The sequence below is a fragment of the Pristis pectinata genome, chromosome 40 (assembly GCF_009764475.1).
Source record: "Pristis pectinata isolate sPriPec2 chromosome 40, sPriPec2.1.pri, whole genome shotgun sequence".
Taxonomy (NCBI): Eukaryota; Metazoa; Chordata; class Chondrichthyes; order Rhinopristiformes; family Pristidae; genus Pristis; species Pristis pectinata.
In genome coordinates, this window is record NC_067443.1 from 4,191,663 (window position 1) to 4,207,080 (window position 15,418).

The 15,418-nt window shown below is 56.5% G+C and overlaps 1 protein-coding gene across 1 annotated transcript in view; it reads right to left on the reverse strand.

Moving 5' to 3' along the window:
* The window catches only part of myo1eb (myosin IEb), a 75,044-nt gene that overhangs the window by 25,209 nt on the left and 34,417 nt on the right, over positions 1-15,418 (reverse strand). The window contains exons 5-14 of the mRNA XM_052045825.1: positions 15,277-15,364; positions 13,432-13,521; positions 11,355-11,486; positions 10,783-10,917; positions 9,801-9,933; positions 8,567-8,763; positions 6,388-6,468; positions 6,067-6,153; positions 4,208-4,291; positions 1,774-1,941 (exon numbers count right to left, since the gene is read on the reverse strand). Coding sequence (XP_051901785.1) covers positions 1,774-1,941; positions 4,208-4,291; positions 6,067-6,153; positions 6,388-6,468; positions 8,567-8,763; positions 9,801-9,933; positions 10,783-10,917; positions 11,355-11,486; positions 13,432-13,521; positions 15,277-15,364 — 1,195 coding nt within the window. The remainder of the gene's footprint in view (positions 1-1,773; positions 1,942-4,207; positions 4,292-6,066; positions 6,154-6,387; positions 6,469-8,566; positions 8,764-9,800; positions 9,934-10,782; positions 10,918-11,354; positions 11,487-13,431; positions 13,522-15,276; positions 15,365-15,418) is intronic.

A 15,418-nucleotide genomic window follows, 5' to 3' on the forward strand; every position in this document is an offset into this window, starting at 1 on the left:
GACTGAAGGTGACTTGACAGAGGTGTACAAGATGATAAGAGCATAGATCGAGTGGACAGTCAGAGACTTTTTCCCAGGGCGACAATGGCTAACACGAGGGGGCATAATTTTAAGGTGATTGGAGGAAGGTATAAGGGGGATGCCAGGGGCAAGTTTTTTTTTACACAGAGAGTGGTGGGTGCGTGGAAGGCACTGCTGTCAGAGGTTGTGGGGGCAGATACATTAGGGACATTTAAGAGACTCTTAGATAGACACATGAATGATAGAAAAATGGGGGGCTATGTGGGAAAGGTTAGATAGATCTCAGATCAGGATACAATGTCAGCACAACATTGTGGGCCAAAGGGCCTGAACTGTTCTATGTTCTATAAACAAGAGAGGGATGGAGGCAAGAGAGTGATTAATAAAAATAAGACACCTTTTATACCTGAGATCAGGGGTACTCCTTAGCTAACAATACTCCAATCAGGAAGCCTGTGGCAAAACCAACCAATGAGAAAACACGTATTCACTTGATGGACGAACCAATAAACTAGGAAGCAGCCATTCCTTGTGCAGCCACTTGAGGTGTATTAAACACTATACATGTTAAAAAAAACTACTTAAAACAGTCAAATCCAACAAACCCAACCAATAATCTGCTGGAGGAACTCAGTGGGTTCAGTAGCGTATGGTTCATCCCCCAGCAGCTACGTAACAGAGGATCTATGGGCTGTTCCCGGGGACACACAGAGATGGACCAACTGCTGCTGGAAGGTCATCAACTCGGTGAAAGATGCCCTTTGGTCTGCCCGAAGCTTGTTGGTCTCACAGCACTGCGAGATGTCCATAGGGGAATGCTGCTGACTGGCACATTCCAGGCTGCAGGAGTACGTGCTGAGGGACACACTGAAGCTGGGTGCAGCCGACGCGAGGGCTCGGTGGGGAAGGACTACAGTTTAGGGTTCTTCTGCCACAGGAGAGGGAGGGGCAGGGGTCAGGTGAGGAACCCCCTTGAATATTGTAAATATGGGATTGGGGTATCACCCCAGGGAGCCACACGAGTGGCATCAGTGCTGTGGTTTTTAAAAAGAGGGTAACACTAATGATTGATCCGTACACGAATGTAAAGGTTTGCACTGTTTTATTGTTGTATGTAGTTTGTTCTTTATGATGAATAAAGTTTATTTTGGAATTAAAAAAATCTGTGGGAGGAAAGGGCTGACGCAGGGTCCTGACCAGAAACGTCCGCAGTTCCTTTCCCCCACCCACCCACCCCACCCCCACAGATGCTGCTCGACCCACTGAGTTGCTTCAGATTCCAGCATCTGCAGTCTCTAGGGCAGGCACGGTAGTGTAGCGGTTAGCGTAATGCATTACAGCACCAGTGACCCAGGTTCAAGTCCAGCTGCTGTCTGTAAGGAGTTTGTACGTTCTCCCCGTGTCTGCGTGGGTTTCCTCCGGGTGCTCCGGTTTCCTCCCACATTCCAAAGACATACGGGTTAGGAAGTTGCGGGCGTGCTATGTTGGCGCCGGAAGCGTGGCGACACTTGCGGGCTGCCCCCAGAACACTCTACGCAGAAGATGCATTTCACTGTGTGTCTCGATGTACATGTGACTAATAAAGAGATCTAATCTTGTGTCTCCTGGAGTCAAACCCACCCCCGTCCACTGTCTCATGAGAGCTTGATCCTCTTCCCTGTCGTTGACTGATACAGGACCCTACAACGGCACCACGGACCCTTAGCGACCCGGACACAAAGCTCTGGGACCCGAGACGACAGCCCCCCTCACCTTGCCTGCGTAGTGGTGGATGATGAAGCCCTTGTTCCAGCTGTTGAAGTGGTCGTGGGTGCCGATCTGTGACTGCAGCTTCTGCACCAGGGTCTGGTCAGCACCTTCGCCCTTGGCGTGCATCGTGGCGCAGACGTCGTCCAGGATACACATCACCCCGGGAGGGCTCTGTACAGGAGGAGGGGAGAGAGGCGCAATACATCTGCTCCTGCTGCCGTCTCCCTTCCTTCCGCTTCCTGTCAACTCACGGCCCTCCCCTCCCCTCCCCTCCCCTACCTCACCTCCCCTTCCTGCTCCCTCCCGCTTCCCCCTACTCCTCCAACACCCCCTCCCTCGTGGCCCTTCCCACTTCCCCTCCCTTTGCTGCCCACCCACCCCTCCCTCCCCAACCCCTCCCACCACCCCTCCCACCACCACCCACCACCCCTCCCTCCTTCCCACCACCCACCCTCCTCCCTCCCCAACCGCTCCCACCACCCACCCCCTCCCTCCCCACCACCCACCCTCCACCCCCCACCGTCCACCCGACTCTCCCTCCTTCCCACCACCCACCCCCCACCCCCCCACCGTCCCCCCAACTCTCCCTCCCTCCCCACCACCCACCCCCCTCCCTCATCACCCCCTCCCACCACCCACCCCCTCCCTCCCCACCACCCACCCTCCACCCCCCCACCGTCCACCCGACTCTCCCTCCTTCCCACCACCCACCCTCCACCCCCCCACCGTCCACCCGACTCTCCCTCCTTCCCACCACCCACCCTCCACCCCCCCACCGTCCACCCGACTCTCCCTCCTTCCCACCACCCACCCCCCACCCCCCCACCGTCCACCCAACTCTCCCTCCCTCCCCACCACCCACCCCCTCCCTCATCACCCCCTCCCACCACCCACCCCCTCCCTCCCCACCACCCACCCTCCACCCCCCCACCGTCCACCCGACTCTCCCTCCTTCCCACCAACCACCCTCCACCCCCCCACCGTCCACCCGACTCTCCCTCCTCCCCACCACCCACCCCCCTCCCTCCCCAACCCCTCCCACCACCCACCCCTCCCTCCCCCACCACCCACCCTCCACCCCCCCACCATCCACCCAACTCTCCCTCCCTCCCCTCCACCCCCCCACCGTCCACCCGACTCTCCCTCCTTCCCACCACCCACCCTCCTCCCTCCCCAACCCCTCCCACCACCCACCCCCTCCCTCCCTCCCCAACCCCCTCCCCCACCCACCCACGCCCTCCCTCCCACCACCCACCCTCCACCCCCCCACCGTCCACCCAACTCTCCCTCCCTCCCCACCACCCACCCCCTCCCTCCCCAACCCTCCCACCACCCACCCCCTCCCTCCCTCCCCAACCCCTCCCCCACCACCCACCCTCCACCCCCCCCCCCACCGTCCACCCAACTCTCCCTCCCTCCCCACCACCCACCCCCCTCCCTCCCAACCCCTCCCACCACCCACCCCCCTCCCCCACCACCCACCCTCCACCCCCCCACCATCCACCCAACTCTCCCTCCCTCCCCACCACCCACCCCCTCCCTCATCACCCCCTCCCTCCCCAACCCCTCCCACCACCCACCCCCTCCCTCCCTCCCCAACCCCTCTCACCACCCACGCCCTCCCTCCCCACCACCCACCCTCCACCCCCCCACCATCCACCCAACTCTCCCTCCCTCCCCACCACCCACCCCCCTCCCTCATCACCCCCTCCCTCCCCAACCCCTCCCACCACCCACCCCCCTCCCTCACACCCCCTCCCTCCCCACCACCCACCCCCTCTCTCCCTCCTCCACCACCCACCCTCCACCCCCCCACCATCCACCCAATGCTCCATCCCTCCCTGTTACCCACTCTCCCTCCCTCCCTCTCCTGCCCTCCCACCCCTCACATGATACATAAACACCCACGGATCAGACTGAGCCCCCTGTGGGGGGGAGGGGGGAGGGAGGGAGGGAGGTGGGTGGTGGGGGAGGGAGGGAAGGTGGTGGGTGGTGGGGGAGGGAGGGAGGTGGGTGGTGGGGGAGGGAGGGATGGTGGTGGGTGGTGGGGGAGGGGGGAGGGAGGGAAGGTGGTGGGTGGTGGGGGAGGGAGGGAGGTGGGTGGTGGGTGGTGGGGGAGGGAGGGAAGGTGGTGGGTGGTGGGGGAGGGAGGGTGGTGGGTGGTGGGGGAGGGAGGGAAGGTGGTGGGTGAGGGAGGGAGGTGGGTGGTGGGTGGTGGGGGAGGGAGGGAAGTTGGTGGTCTCTGCTGCTGAACACCTCTCTCTCAGCCCTTTCCCACCTGTTTTCTCCTCTCCCTCGCCTGTTCCTTCCCTCCCCCAACCCTTTGGGCCCCCAGCCACCCCCCCTCTCCAAGGTGACTGACCCCTCTTTTTCCCTCCTCGCTGTTGGTGGGAGCAGTTGCTACGATACGGAGATAAACCACCCCTCAGCTACTCACCTTGTTCTCAATGAGGTCGCACACGACTTTGTTGTTGAAGTACTCGATGGGGGTCCATTTTATTCCCTCCTGCACATACTCTTCCTGTCGAGCGTACAAAACGGGTAAGAGATGAGTTCAAAACTAGGAGTGAGTCACAGCCAGCGCTGTTGATGGGGAGAGTGAAGGGGTAGAAATAGGAAGATGGTTGGGGAAGTGAGACTGTGGACGTCTTGGCCAGGGGGCTGTATGGTCATCAGACAGAGCTGTGACAGCTCGAGGGGTGGCGAGGGGGCACTAGGACAGAGCGGTTACCACTATTCTGGAGCTTGGTGGCAGTGGAGGGCAGGGAGAGGAGGAAGGTGGTACACTAGGACCCTGTGACTGCATAAGAAAGTGTCAGTCAGCCCTGAACTTGAGGGGTGGGGAGGGGGGGAGGCGGGGTGGTTTCTAGGACCCTGAAACCTCAAAGGACAGTGAACACATCAGATTGACAGTGCTGCTGGGGAGAACGGGTAAGGAGGCTGCAATGGAGACTCAGACCAGGCAGGTCAGTTATACGCTACTGAGCTTGAAGGTGGGGTACTAGGATCCTGAGCAACTAGACTCTGACCAGATTATCAACAGCCCAGAGTTCGTTGGGGGCATGGGGGTAATGGTGGTGAGAATGAGACATGGCAGGCACTAGGACCCCAAGACTTCACCAGATACTGTCTGGATTACTGACAGTCCAGAGCTAGGGTTGGGGGCGAGAGTAAACCATGGTTGGTGCTAGGACCCTGAGACTGCATTGGACATTAGATCAGTGATAATCCAGAGCGGCGGGGTGGGGGGGGGGGGGGCGGAAGAGAGAGAAAGGGCAGGTAGAGAGAGGAGGGGAGAGAGAGAGAGAGAGCAGGGGAGAGGAGAGAGAGAGGAGGGGAGAGACAGAGAGAGGAGGGGAGAGACAGAGAGAGGAGGGGAGAGAGAGAGAGATGAGGGGAGAGAGAGAGAGGAGGGGAGAGAGAGAGAGAGAGGAGGGGAGAGAGAGAGAGAGAGAGGAGGGGAGAGAGAGAGAGAGGAGGGGAGAGAGAGAGAGAGGAGGGGAGAGAGAGAGAGAGGAGGGGAGAGAGAGAGAGAGGAGGGGGAGAGGAGGAGAGGAGGGGAGAGAGAGGAGAGGAGGGGAGAGAGGAGAGGAGGGGAGAGGAGGGGAGAGAGAGGAGAGGAGGGGAGAGAGAGGAGAGGAGGGAGAGAGAGAGGAGAGGAGGGGAGAGAGAGGAGAGGAGGGGAGAGAGAGGAGGGGAGAGAGAGGAGGGGAGAGAGAGGAGGGGAGAGAGAGGAGGGGAGAGAGAGGAGGGGAGAGAGAGAGAGTTGGGGGAGAGAGAGAGGTGCAGAGAGAGAGTGGGGGAGAGAGAGAGAAAGGGGCAGAGAGAGTGGGGGGGAGAGAGAGAGAGAGTGGGGGAGAGAGAGAGGTGCAGAGAGAGTGTGGGGGAGAGAGAGAGAGGTGGGGGAGAGAGAGAGAGTCTGGGGAGAGAGAGAGGTGCAGAGAGAGTTGTGGGAGAGAGAGAGAGGTGGGGGAGAGAGAGAGAGGTGGGGGAGAGAGAGAGAGAAAGGGCAGAGAGAGAGAGCAAGGGAGAGCGAGAGCGAGAGAGACACACACCTGGCAAGCACTAGGACCCAAGAGTGCACCGGACTTTAGATGAGTGATATCTCATACTAGGACCAAGCAGGGCACTGAGCGCCTAAGGCTACACGGGGACAGAGCGGGCGAGTGGGCTCAGTACCCCGCGAGCCAGTCCGAGGGACTGAGGAGGGGGTTAGCCCTCAGTCCCCGAGGATGGCGCGAGGTGTGACCAGAAGACTGGGGTCAGTATCGACCGTTCCCGCAGGCAGTGACTTACCTGTTCGGCCTTGAGGGTCAACTCAATGAAGATCTGCTGCAACTTCTCGTTCACAAAGTTAATGCAGAACTGCTCGAAGCCATTCCTCTGGGGGCAAAGGGGACGGCAGCGGTTAGACCATGCAGCCTGCGAGAGTGTGCAGGGGTGTGAGCGTGCGAGGGTGGGACAAGTGGGAGTGTGAGCGTGCGAGGGCGAGGCAGCACAGGTATGAGCGTGACTATGTGAGAGGGTGAGACAGACCGTGGCGGTCTGTGCTGCTCCGACGGAGCTACACACACGATGCAGAACCCACGTTCCCTCCTGGACATCCCAGACCCCCACCTGGAATATCTCGAAGCCGTAGATATCGAGCACTCCGATGTTGAATTCTTCGTGGTCCTTCTGGATGGCTTTGTTAATGGCCTGCGGAGGAGGAGGAGGGATCGCCAGAGTCTCAAACAGCTGCCCACAGACCTCTGGAGCACAAAACCAACCTCCCACACATTCCCGGTCCTGGACATCTGATCCACTCATCTCCTAAGCACAATGCAGTCAACCAACCCCACACACTCCCCAACCCTCCATACACACCCCTTCCCTCAACGATTCCCCCTCATGCCAACCACGCCCCCTCAGCCAAGGCGGCACACCGATGCCTCCACTTCCTCAGAAGGCTGAGGAAATTCGGCACGTCCCCAATGACCCTCACCAAGTTTTACAGATGCACCACAGAAAGCATCCTATCCGGACAAATCACGGCTTGGTACGGTAACTGCTCTGCCCGGGACCGCAAGAAATTGCAGAGAGTAGTGGACGCAGCCCAGCACATCATGGAAACCAGCCTCCCCTCCACGGACTCTGTCTATACTTCCCACTGCCTCGGTAAAGCAGCCAGCATAATCAAAGACCCCACCCACTCTAGATATTCGCTCTTCTCCCCTTTCCCGTTGGGCAGAAGATACAAAAGCTCGAGGTCACGTATCACCAGGCTCAAGGGCAGCTTCTATCCCGCTGTTATCAGACTCTTGAATGATCAAAAGATGAACTCTCAATCTCCCAATCCACCTCATTGTGGCCCTTGCACCTTATTGTCTGCCTGCATTGCACTTTCTCTGTAAATGTAACACTATATTCTGCATTCTGTTATTGCTTTTTACTCCCTCGATGTACCTATGGACGGAATTATCTGTCTGGATGGCATGCAGACAAAAGTTTCTCACTGTATCTCGGTACGTGTGACAACAATAAACCAATTGGTATTGGAATTGGTTTATTATTGTCACTTGTACAAAGATACAGTGAAAAACTTGTCTTGCATACTGATCGTACAGGTCAATTCATTACACAGTGCAGTTACATTGAGTTAGTACAGAGTGCATTGATGTAGTACAGGTAAAAACAATAACAGTACGGAGTAGTGTCACAGCTACAGAGAAAGTGCAGTGCAATAAGGTGCAAGGTCACAAGGTAGATCATGAGGTCAGAATCCATCTCATCGTATGAGGGAACCATTCAATAGTCTTATCACAGTGGGATAGAAGCGGTCCTTAAGCCTGGTGGTACGTGCCCTCAGACTCCTGTATCTTCTACCTGATGGAAGAGGAGAGAAGAGAGGATGACCCGGGTGGGTGGGGTCTTTGATTATGCTGGCTGCTTCACCAAGACAGCGAGAGATATAGACAAGAGTCCATGGAGGGGAGGCTGGTTTCTGTGACGCGCTGGGCTGTGTCCACAACTCTCTGCAGTTTCTTGCGGTCCTGGGCAGAGCAGTTGCCATACCAAGCCGTGATGCATCCAGATAGGATGCTTTCTGTGGTGCATCAGTAAAAGTTGATAAGTGTTAAAGGGGACATACTGAATTTCTTTAGCCTCCCGAGCAAGTAGACGCGCTGGTGAGCTTTCTTGGCCGTGGCATCTATGTGATTTGACCAGGACAGGCTATCGGTGATGTTCACTCCCAGGAACTTGAAGCTCTCAACCCTCTCGACCTCAGCACCGTTGATGTGGGCAGGTGCATGTACACCGCCCCCTTTCCTGAAGTCAATGACCAGCTCTTTTGTTTTGTTGACATTAAAGGAAAGGTTGTTGTCATGACACCATGTCACTAAGCTCTCTATCTCCTTCATGTACCCTGACTCATCGCTGTTTGAGATATGGCCTACAATGGTGACGTCATCTGCAAACTTGTAGATGTTAGAGCAGAATCTGGCCACACAGTCATGAGTATATAGGGAGTACAGTAGAGGGCTGAGAACGTAGCCTTGTGGGGCACCAGGGTTGAGAATAATCGTGCTGGAGATGTTGCTGCCTATCCTCACTGATTGCAGTCTGTTGGTCAGAAATTCAAAGATCCAGTTACAGAGGGAGGTGTTGAGTCCCAGGTCTTGGAGTTTGGTAGGGATTATTCCAATACCAACACCTGTTTCCTCCTCCCCAGAGGGTCCCACCATCTCCAGCCTGCCCTGCAAACACCAACCCATCGAGCCCCACGGTCCACGACCCCCACTGCCCCCTCACTCACATCCACCAGGTAGTCGAACAGCCGGGCGTACAGGGCCTTGGAGAGGGCGTCGCGGGTGAAGTTGGCCTGCTCCACATTCAGGGTCACGTCGATGGTCTCCGACCTGCCGCCCCACTTGCTGTCCATGGTCCGGCTGATGAGCTTCTCCTTCAGTCTCCCCTGGTCTATCCCCAGCAGATAGGCAGGAAAGGCGAGGACTGAGGAGGAGGAGGAGGGGGAGAGAGAGAGAGAGAGAGAGAGAAGCAACCTCACCAACGGTGGCCTCTCCATTGAATCGGGTTCATTTCTTGAGCTTCCCATGTGCAGTCTCCCCTTGATACCAACCCTACTCCCAGCATCTTCCTGTCCCACCAACCCTACACCTAGAACATTATTGCAGTTAACTAACTTCTCTCCTTGAGAGACGTCAGGTCACAAGCAGTCACTCACTCGGTCGATTCCTGCCCAGCCCACTTCCTCCACCAAACCCTCAGCCCCATTTTGGTTCCAGATCGTCCCTCCCCCTGTCCCGCTAACCGGGGCCCTGTTACTAAGATCTCTGTCCATTTCCTTCCCGGTAATTAGTCCCCATCTAAGCCTGGTAATCAGCCCCACCGGTTTCCTGCCTGCTAGTTAACACCAGGCCACCACCCGACACCCCTCAACCAGACAGGTTCAACAGCAATTGACTATCTCCTCCAGTCCCACACTAGGCCCCTCCTCCTCCTCTCTCTCCCCCTCCACCCCCCACCACAACCGGGGTCTTCCTACACTGGCAACTAGGCCCAACCTCCACCAACCCCCCCCCAGCAACCGGGGACCTCCCCCTGGCGACCAAGCCTCTCCTCCCCCCGGCAAACAAGCCCTGGCAAATGGGACCTTCCTCCCTGGCAACCAAGCCCCTCCTCCCACCAACCCCCCCCCCTCCCGGCAACTGGGCCCCTCCTCCCCCTGCCAATTGGGGCCCTTAGCAACAGGGTCGCTCCTCCCCCCAGCAACTGGCGCCCTTAGCAACCGGGCCCCTCCTCCTCCCAGAAACCGGGGCCCTCCCTTCCGGCAACCGGGCCCCCTCTTCACCCCCTCCCCAGCAACCCGGCCCCACCTCTCTCCCCCCCCCCCAGCAACTGGGCCCGTCCTCCCCCTCCCCAGCAACCAAGCCCTGCCTCCCCCCACCACCCCCCCAGCCCCGACTTTTCAGGCCCTGTCCCTCTCACGAGCCTGTGCCCAACAGGCTGCCACGGCGACCGGCACTCACAGTCCTCGCTCTCCACCACCGCGTAGTTGCCCTGCTCCTGGAAGGCGATGTTGCCGACGTGAAGGATCCCAGCCACGATCTGCAACACGGTGGCACGCTCGTCCAGGGAGAGGCCGATCACCGCCATGGCGTTCTGGAGGGGCGGAGGGAGATGACACCTGCCAAAGCCATCCTGTTCCTGCAAATTCCCCACCGCCCTCCATCCCAGCTCACGCAATACAGGCGCCAACTTACCCACCACCCTCCACCCCACCTCACCCAATACAGGCGCCAACTTACCCACTGACCACCATCCCAGCTCACCAAATACAGGCGCCAACTTACTCACCGACCACCATCCCAGCTCACCAAATACAGGCGCCAACTTACCCACCGCCCTCCATCCCACCTCACCCAATACAGGCGCCAACTTACCCACCGACCACCATCCCAGCTCACCAAATACAGGGGCCAACTTACCCACCACCCTCAATCCCACCTCACCAAATACAGGCACCAACTTGCCCCCTGGCAGCCCCTTGAGAAATTCTCCGGTTGGGGAGAGACTCATCGCATGGGCAAAGGCAGCAGTCATTCCGTGCACAAGATCCAACAAGAAAGGTGTCATTCACCATGTTGGAAGAGGGCAGAGTCTGATCCCAAAGGGTTAAATTGTAAGGAGAGGTGCCACAGACGAGAACCCAGAGGTTTGAGGGAGGAGGGGTTTAAGATGATTAAAGGGTTTTACAGGGAGGGAGGAGGATGAGGGGGAGTGGAGGGGGAGGGAGATGAGGGGGAGGGAGATGAGGGGGAGTGGAGGGGGAGGGAGATGAGGGTGGGCGAGACGGGGGGGAAACGGGGGAGACGGGAGACGGTGGGAAGGGGAGGGAGACGGGGGGACGGGGGGAGGGAGAGGAGGGAGAAAAGAGAGGGCCTAAAGATCCTCTGTCCTTTCCCACAGCTCCACAATTACTCCAGGACCATCCCGTGACAGGGGACTCACCATGGTCTCAGCGAACTCCTGCTTGTCGTTGATGTCATCGACCTTGTAGGTGGCAGACTGGTTGAGGTAGTAGTAATAATCTGGAGCTGTCACTCCCAAGTTTGTCCTCTCCTCCTGATTCGCCCCCTCCAGGAGCTGGGAGAGTGAGGGTTATAGGGTGTAGGGATGGAGGGGGAGCAAGAGGTAGGGTGTAAGGGACATGAGGCATTAGATAACTGGTAGAACATCTCCCTTCCTCACCCACTCCTGAAACCACCGCCCGTGCCACCATCTCCCGGACCCACTCCCACCTCTTCCCTCATCCAAATTCACATCCCAGACTGTTCCACCGGTCACCAACTCCCAAAGTCCTGACTTCTCCTTGTCTCGAGTTCCCTCACCAGCTTCCAGTAAGTCAACGGCCCAACGGTAAGGTGCTGATCCTTGCATTCAAATCCCTCTGCCCTGCACTGCCACCTACCTCCCCCTCCTCCCACGTCGACTCCCCTCCCTGCCGACTCTCCACCTCCTCCGCCCCCAACAATGCCCCACCCCCCCTTATGAGAAGAGCGTGGGGGTGCTGTGTGTCCCACCTGGTAGTAGATGTGGAAGTTGCGCTCCCCGGGGTTCTGCGACACCACCCGGGATTTCTCCAAGAGGAAGTTGGAGATCTTGCCTCCATCCGGTTCCCCACCTCGGCTGAACTGGATCTCAAAGTACTTGCCCTGAAAGAGGTGTTACCGGCTGTGTTAGACCAGCACTCAACAGACCCCGTCTGGTTAGACCACACTGGGAGCACTGTGTACACTCTTGGTCTGGTGAGACTGGATGAGAGGAGGACTTGTGCACAGTCTCCACATAGTAAATGGGGATACCAATAAGATTTACAAGTCACAACTGAGGGGTTAGATCAAAAAATGAACAACCTTTGGTTCTCTCCAATGGAGGAACGGCTGAGGACCTACTTATGGTTATAATCACAGGAGAGTTGGGTAGGATAGGTTCCTACTGGGACTGGGGCTCCCAATCAAAGGCAGTCACGATTAAATGAGGGAGCCACACAGAAAAAGCTGGAGGGAACTCAGTGGGTCAGGCGGCATCTGTGGAGGGAAATGGACAGTCGACGTTTCAGGTTGAGACCCTTCATCAAGACGTTGTTCTAATGAATCAGATGTGGGGTCCATGGAAGATGTTGGGTTGCACAGTGGCAAAGCAGGTAGAGGTGATGCCTCTCGTGTGTGTGTGTGTGTGTGTGTGTGTGTGTGTGAGAGAGAGAGCGAGACCGAGAGCGCGAGAGAGAGAGAGAGACAGAGAGTGTGAGAGTGTGTGAGTGAGAGTGTGAGAGAGAGTGAGTGAGACAGAGAGAGAGAGTGAGACAGAGAGAGAGACAGAGAGTGAGACAGAGAGTGAGACAGAGAGTGAGACAGAGAGTGTGTGTGTGTGGTTTGCACGTCAGTTTTCCCCTGTAAACTGGCTCCTAGTGTGTGGGTGAGCAGTAGAAGAACTGGGGAGAAGAGGTTGATGGCCATACAAGGGAGAATGTTACAAATAAATGGGTTTAATGGCATTGCTTTGACAGCTGGCATGGAATCGATGGTATGAATAGCGTCAGAGGTAATTCAAGATGAAAATCAAAAGGGACATTAAAAATATCGTTCAGTGTTTCATTGGTTATCAAACGGTTATTTAACAGAAGAGCTCATTCCATTGGCTAACAGAGTGTTTTCGCCTTCTCATTGCCAGTGGATAGGCCAATGCATGCAGGTAGGGTCATTGGAAGGAGCCAATCATGCGATGAGATGTCCAGGAAACCCACCCCCAGCCCCCACCTCCCCCCCAAAAATCAAATTTGGCAACTGCTGGCATAACTAATTTGTGGGTTGGCAGCAGACATATCGAAACATTGGTGATCTCATCTCTTCCCTTCTGTCCCTCTCTGGAGGGACCAAGAGGTTTGCACAATACTTCTTCCAAAGACTTTGAAAGAATTGCGGAGGTTTAACACATGAGGAGCATTTGACGTCTCTGGGCCTGTACTCGATGGAGTTCAGAGGGATGAGGGGGGAATCTCATTGAAACCTCCCGGATATTGAAAGGCCCGGATAGAGCGGACGTGGAGAGGATGTTTCCATCAGTGGGAGAGTCCAGGCTCCGAGGGCACGGCCTCAGAATAAAGGGACGTCCCTTTAGAACTGAGCTGTGGAGGAAATTCGTCGGCCAGAACATCGGCCAGTACAGGCCCTTCGGCCCACGTTTTGTGCCGACATTTTATCCTGCTCTAAGATCTACCTGACCCTTCCCTCCCGCATAGCCCCCCGTTTCTCTATCATTCCTGTGTCAGAGGGCGGTGAATCTGTGGAATTCGTTGCCACAAGAGGGCCGTGGACCCCAAGTCATTGAGTGTATTTAAGGCAGAGATTGATAGGTTCTTGACTGGTAAGGGGGTTAAGAGTTAGGGGAGGTGGTGGAAAGATGGGGTTAAAAAAAAACAGCCATGATTGAATGGCGGAGCAGACCCAATGGGCCAAAGGGCCTAATTCTGCTCCTGTATCTTACGGTCATTACAGTCACATTTCATCTCTTCTGTGGCTCTCTGCGGGGACCAGGAAGTGTTTTCCCACAACAATTTTTCTAAAGACTTTGAAACGAACGAAAAGCATGGTTACGTACAAATCGGCTGGAGTTATTATTCCTCACGGTTTTGGCATTCCCAAAGGCCTCCAGCAAAGGGTTGGACTTCAGGATGATATCCTTCACTTGCTGCCGGGAGACAAGGATACAGGGAATGGGTCAATCCCACAGACACAGAGAGATCAATCGCGTGAACACATGCAAGAGAAACCGCAGAGAGTTGTGGACGCAGCCCAGTCCATCACACACGCCAGCCTCTCCTCCGTGGACTCCGTCTACGTTGGAAACATATCAGCTGTTCCTTCACCGTCGCCGGGTCTAAATCCCAGAACTCCCTCCCCAACAGCCCCGCACCTTCCCCACACGGACTGCGGTCGTTCAATACAGCATCTCACCCCCACCTTCCCAAGGGGCAAGTTGGTACGGGCAACAACTTGGGGGAGACGGGTGGGGGGGGGGGAAGAGAGGAGAAAGGGGCAGGGAGAGAGGGGGAGAGAAGGGGGCAGGGAGAGAGGGGGAGAGAAAGGGAGGAGGGGGAGGGGGAGGGTGTGGGGGAGAAACAGGGAAGAGGGGAGAAACAGGGAGGAGGGGAGATAGCAGGAGGGGAAGGGGAGAGGGAGTGAGGGGAAGGGGGAGTTGAGGTAGATGGTGGGGGGGAGAAGGAGACGAGAGGAGGGGAGGGGAGGGCGAGCAGATGAACGGGAGAGGAGAGAAGGAGAGGGTGAGCCGTTCACACCGGTGACCTGTTTTATCTCTGCAGGAGGAACCTCCCTGAAGCAGCGCAGGATCTGGGTCAGAGCTGAGGGGGCGGGAACCAATCCCTGGGTCACTTCAGAGCACTTCTGATGCCAGCTCCTTTCACACAGCACTTCCCAGCGCTGTGTGGGAAACATCAGGCTGAATAGAAACTCTCGGAACAGCCGTACAAGGGACAGAAGACAGCCACCGGCCAACAACATGAGCAAAGGGTAGGATTGTACTGGAGGAGGCAGGGACGTTGGAGAGGAGGCAGCTGAAATCAAAAGGGAAAGTGCACAGCAGCATCAATGGAGCCAACGTCCAGGCCAAGGACTTCTTGTGGGAACTGCTCTTGCAGACAGAGAGAGCTGGGACACAGAGGGGAGCGGGAGCAGATTTGATAGAAGTTCTCCAACAGGAACTGGAAAAAGGGGGGTGGGGTTGTGGGACTTTCTGAGGACTTACCGTGAAGTGCAGAATGACCTCCAGAAAGCTGAGAGATTCCCCAATACACTACTGAACACTCTGACCAACTTCTACAGATGTTACTGTTGAAAGTGTCCTGACTGTTTGCTCTGGTACGACAATTCAAATGCACAGGAACGCAAGAAGCTGCAGAGAGTCGTGGACTCAGCACCAATACATCACGGGCACATCCCTCCCCAGCATCGGGAGCATCTACAGGAGGCGCTGCCTCAAGAAGGCAACGTCCATTATCAAGGATCCCCCACCATCCAGGCCGTGCCATCTTCTCGCAGCTCCTATCAGGCAGGAGGTACAGGAGCCTGAAGTCCCACAGTTCAGGCACAGCTACTTCCCTTCAACCATTCTTGAACCAACCGGCACAACCCTAATCACTACCTCAGTACAGCAACACTGGGACCACTTTGTACTGCAATGGACCTTTTTTTTGTTCTAATTGTGTTCTTTCTTGTATAATTTATGTTCTAAATTATGTTTTTCTTGTGAATGGTCTTTAAAGCTACATGCCTGTGATGCTGCGGCAAGTAAGTTCTTCATTGTACCTGTGCACACGTGGACTTGTGCACATGACAATAAACTCGCCTTTGACTTTGCGAGGGGTGTGATATAGTCTGAGGTGATGAAATGTGGGGGACGGGGCTACGCTGGTGATATCACACTTACCTGAACCTTGGGCCCTCCTCCAGACACCTTGGAGATGTAACTCATTATGAACTTGGCTCCCACTGTTTTGCCGGCTCCACTCTCCCCACTGTAACAAGAGAAAAATAAGTGGAAACCTTTATACCAGCAAAGGGTCCGTTTT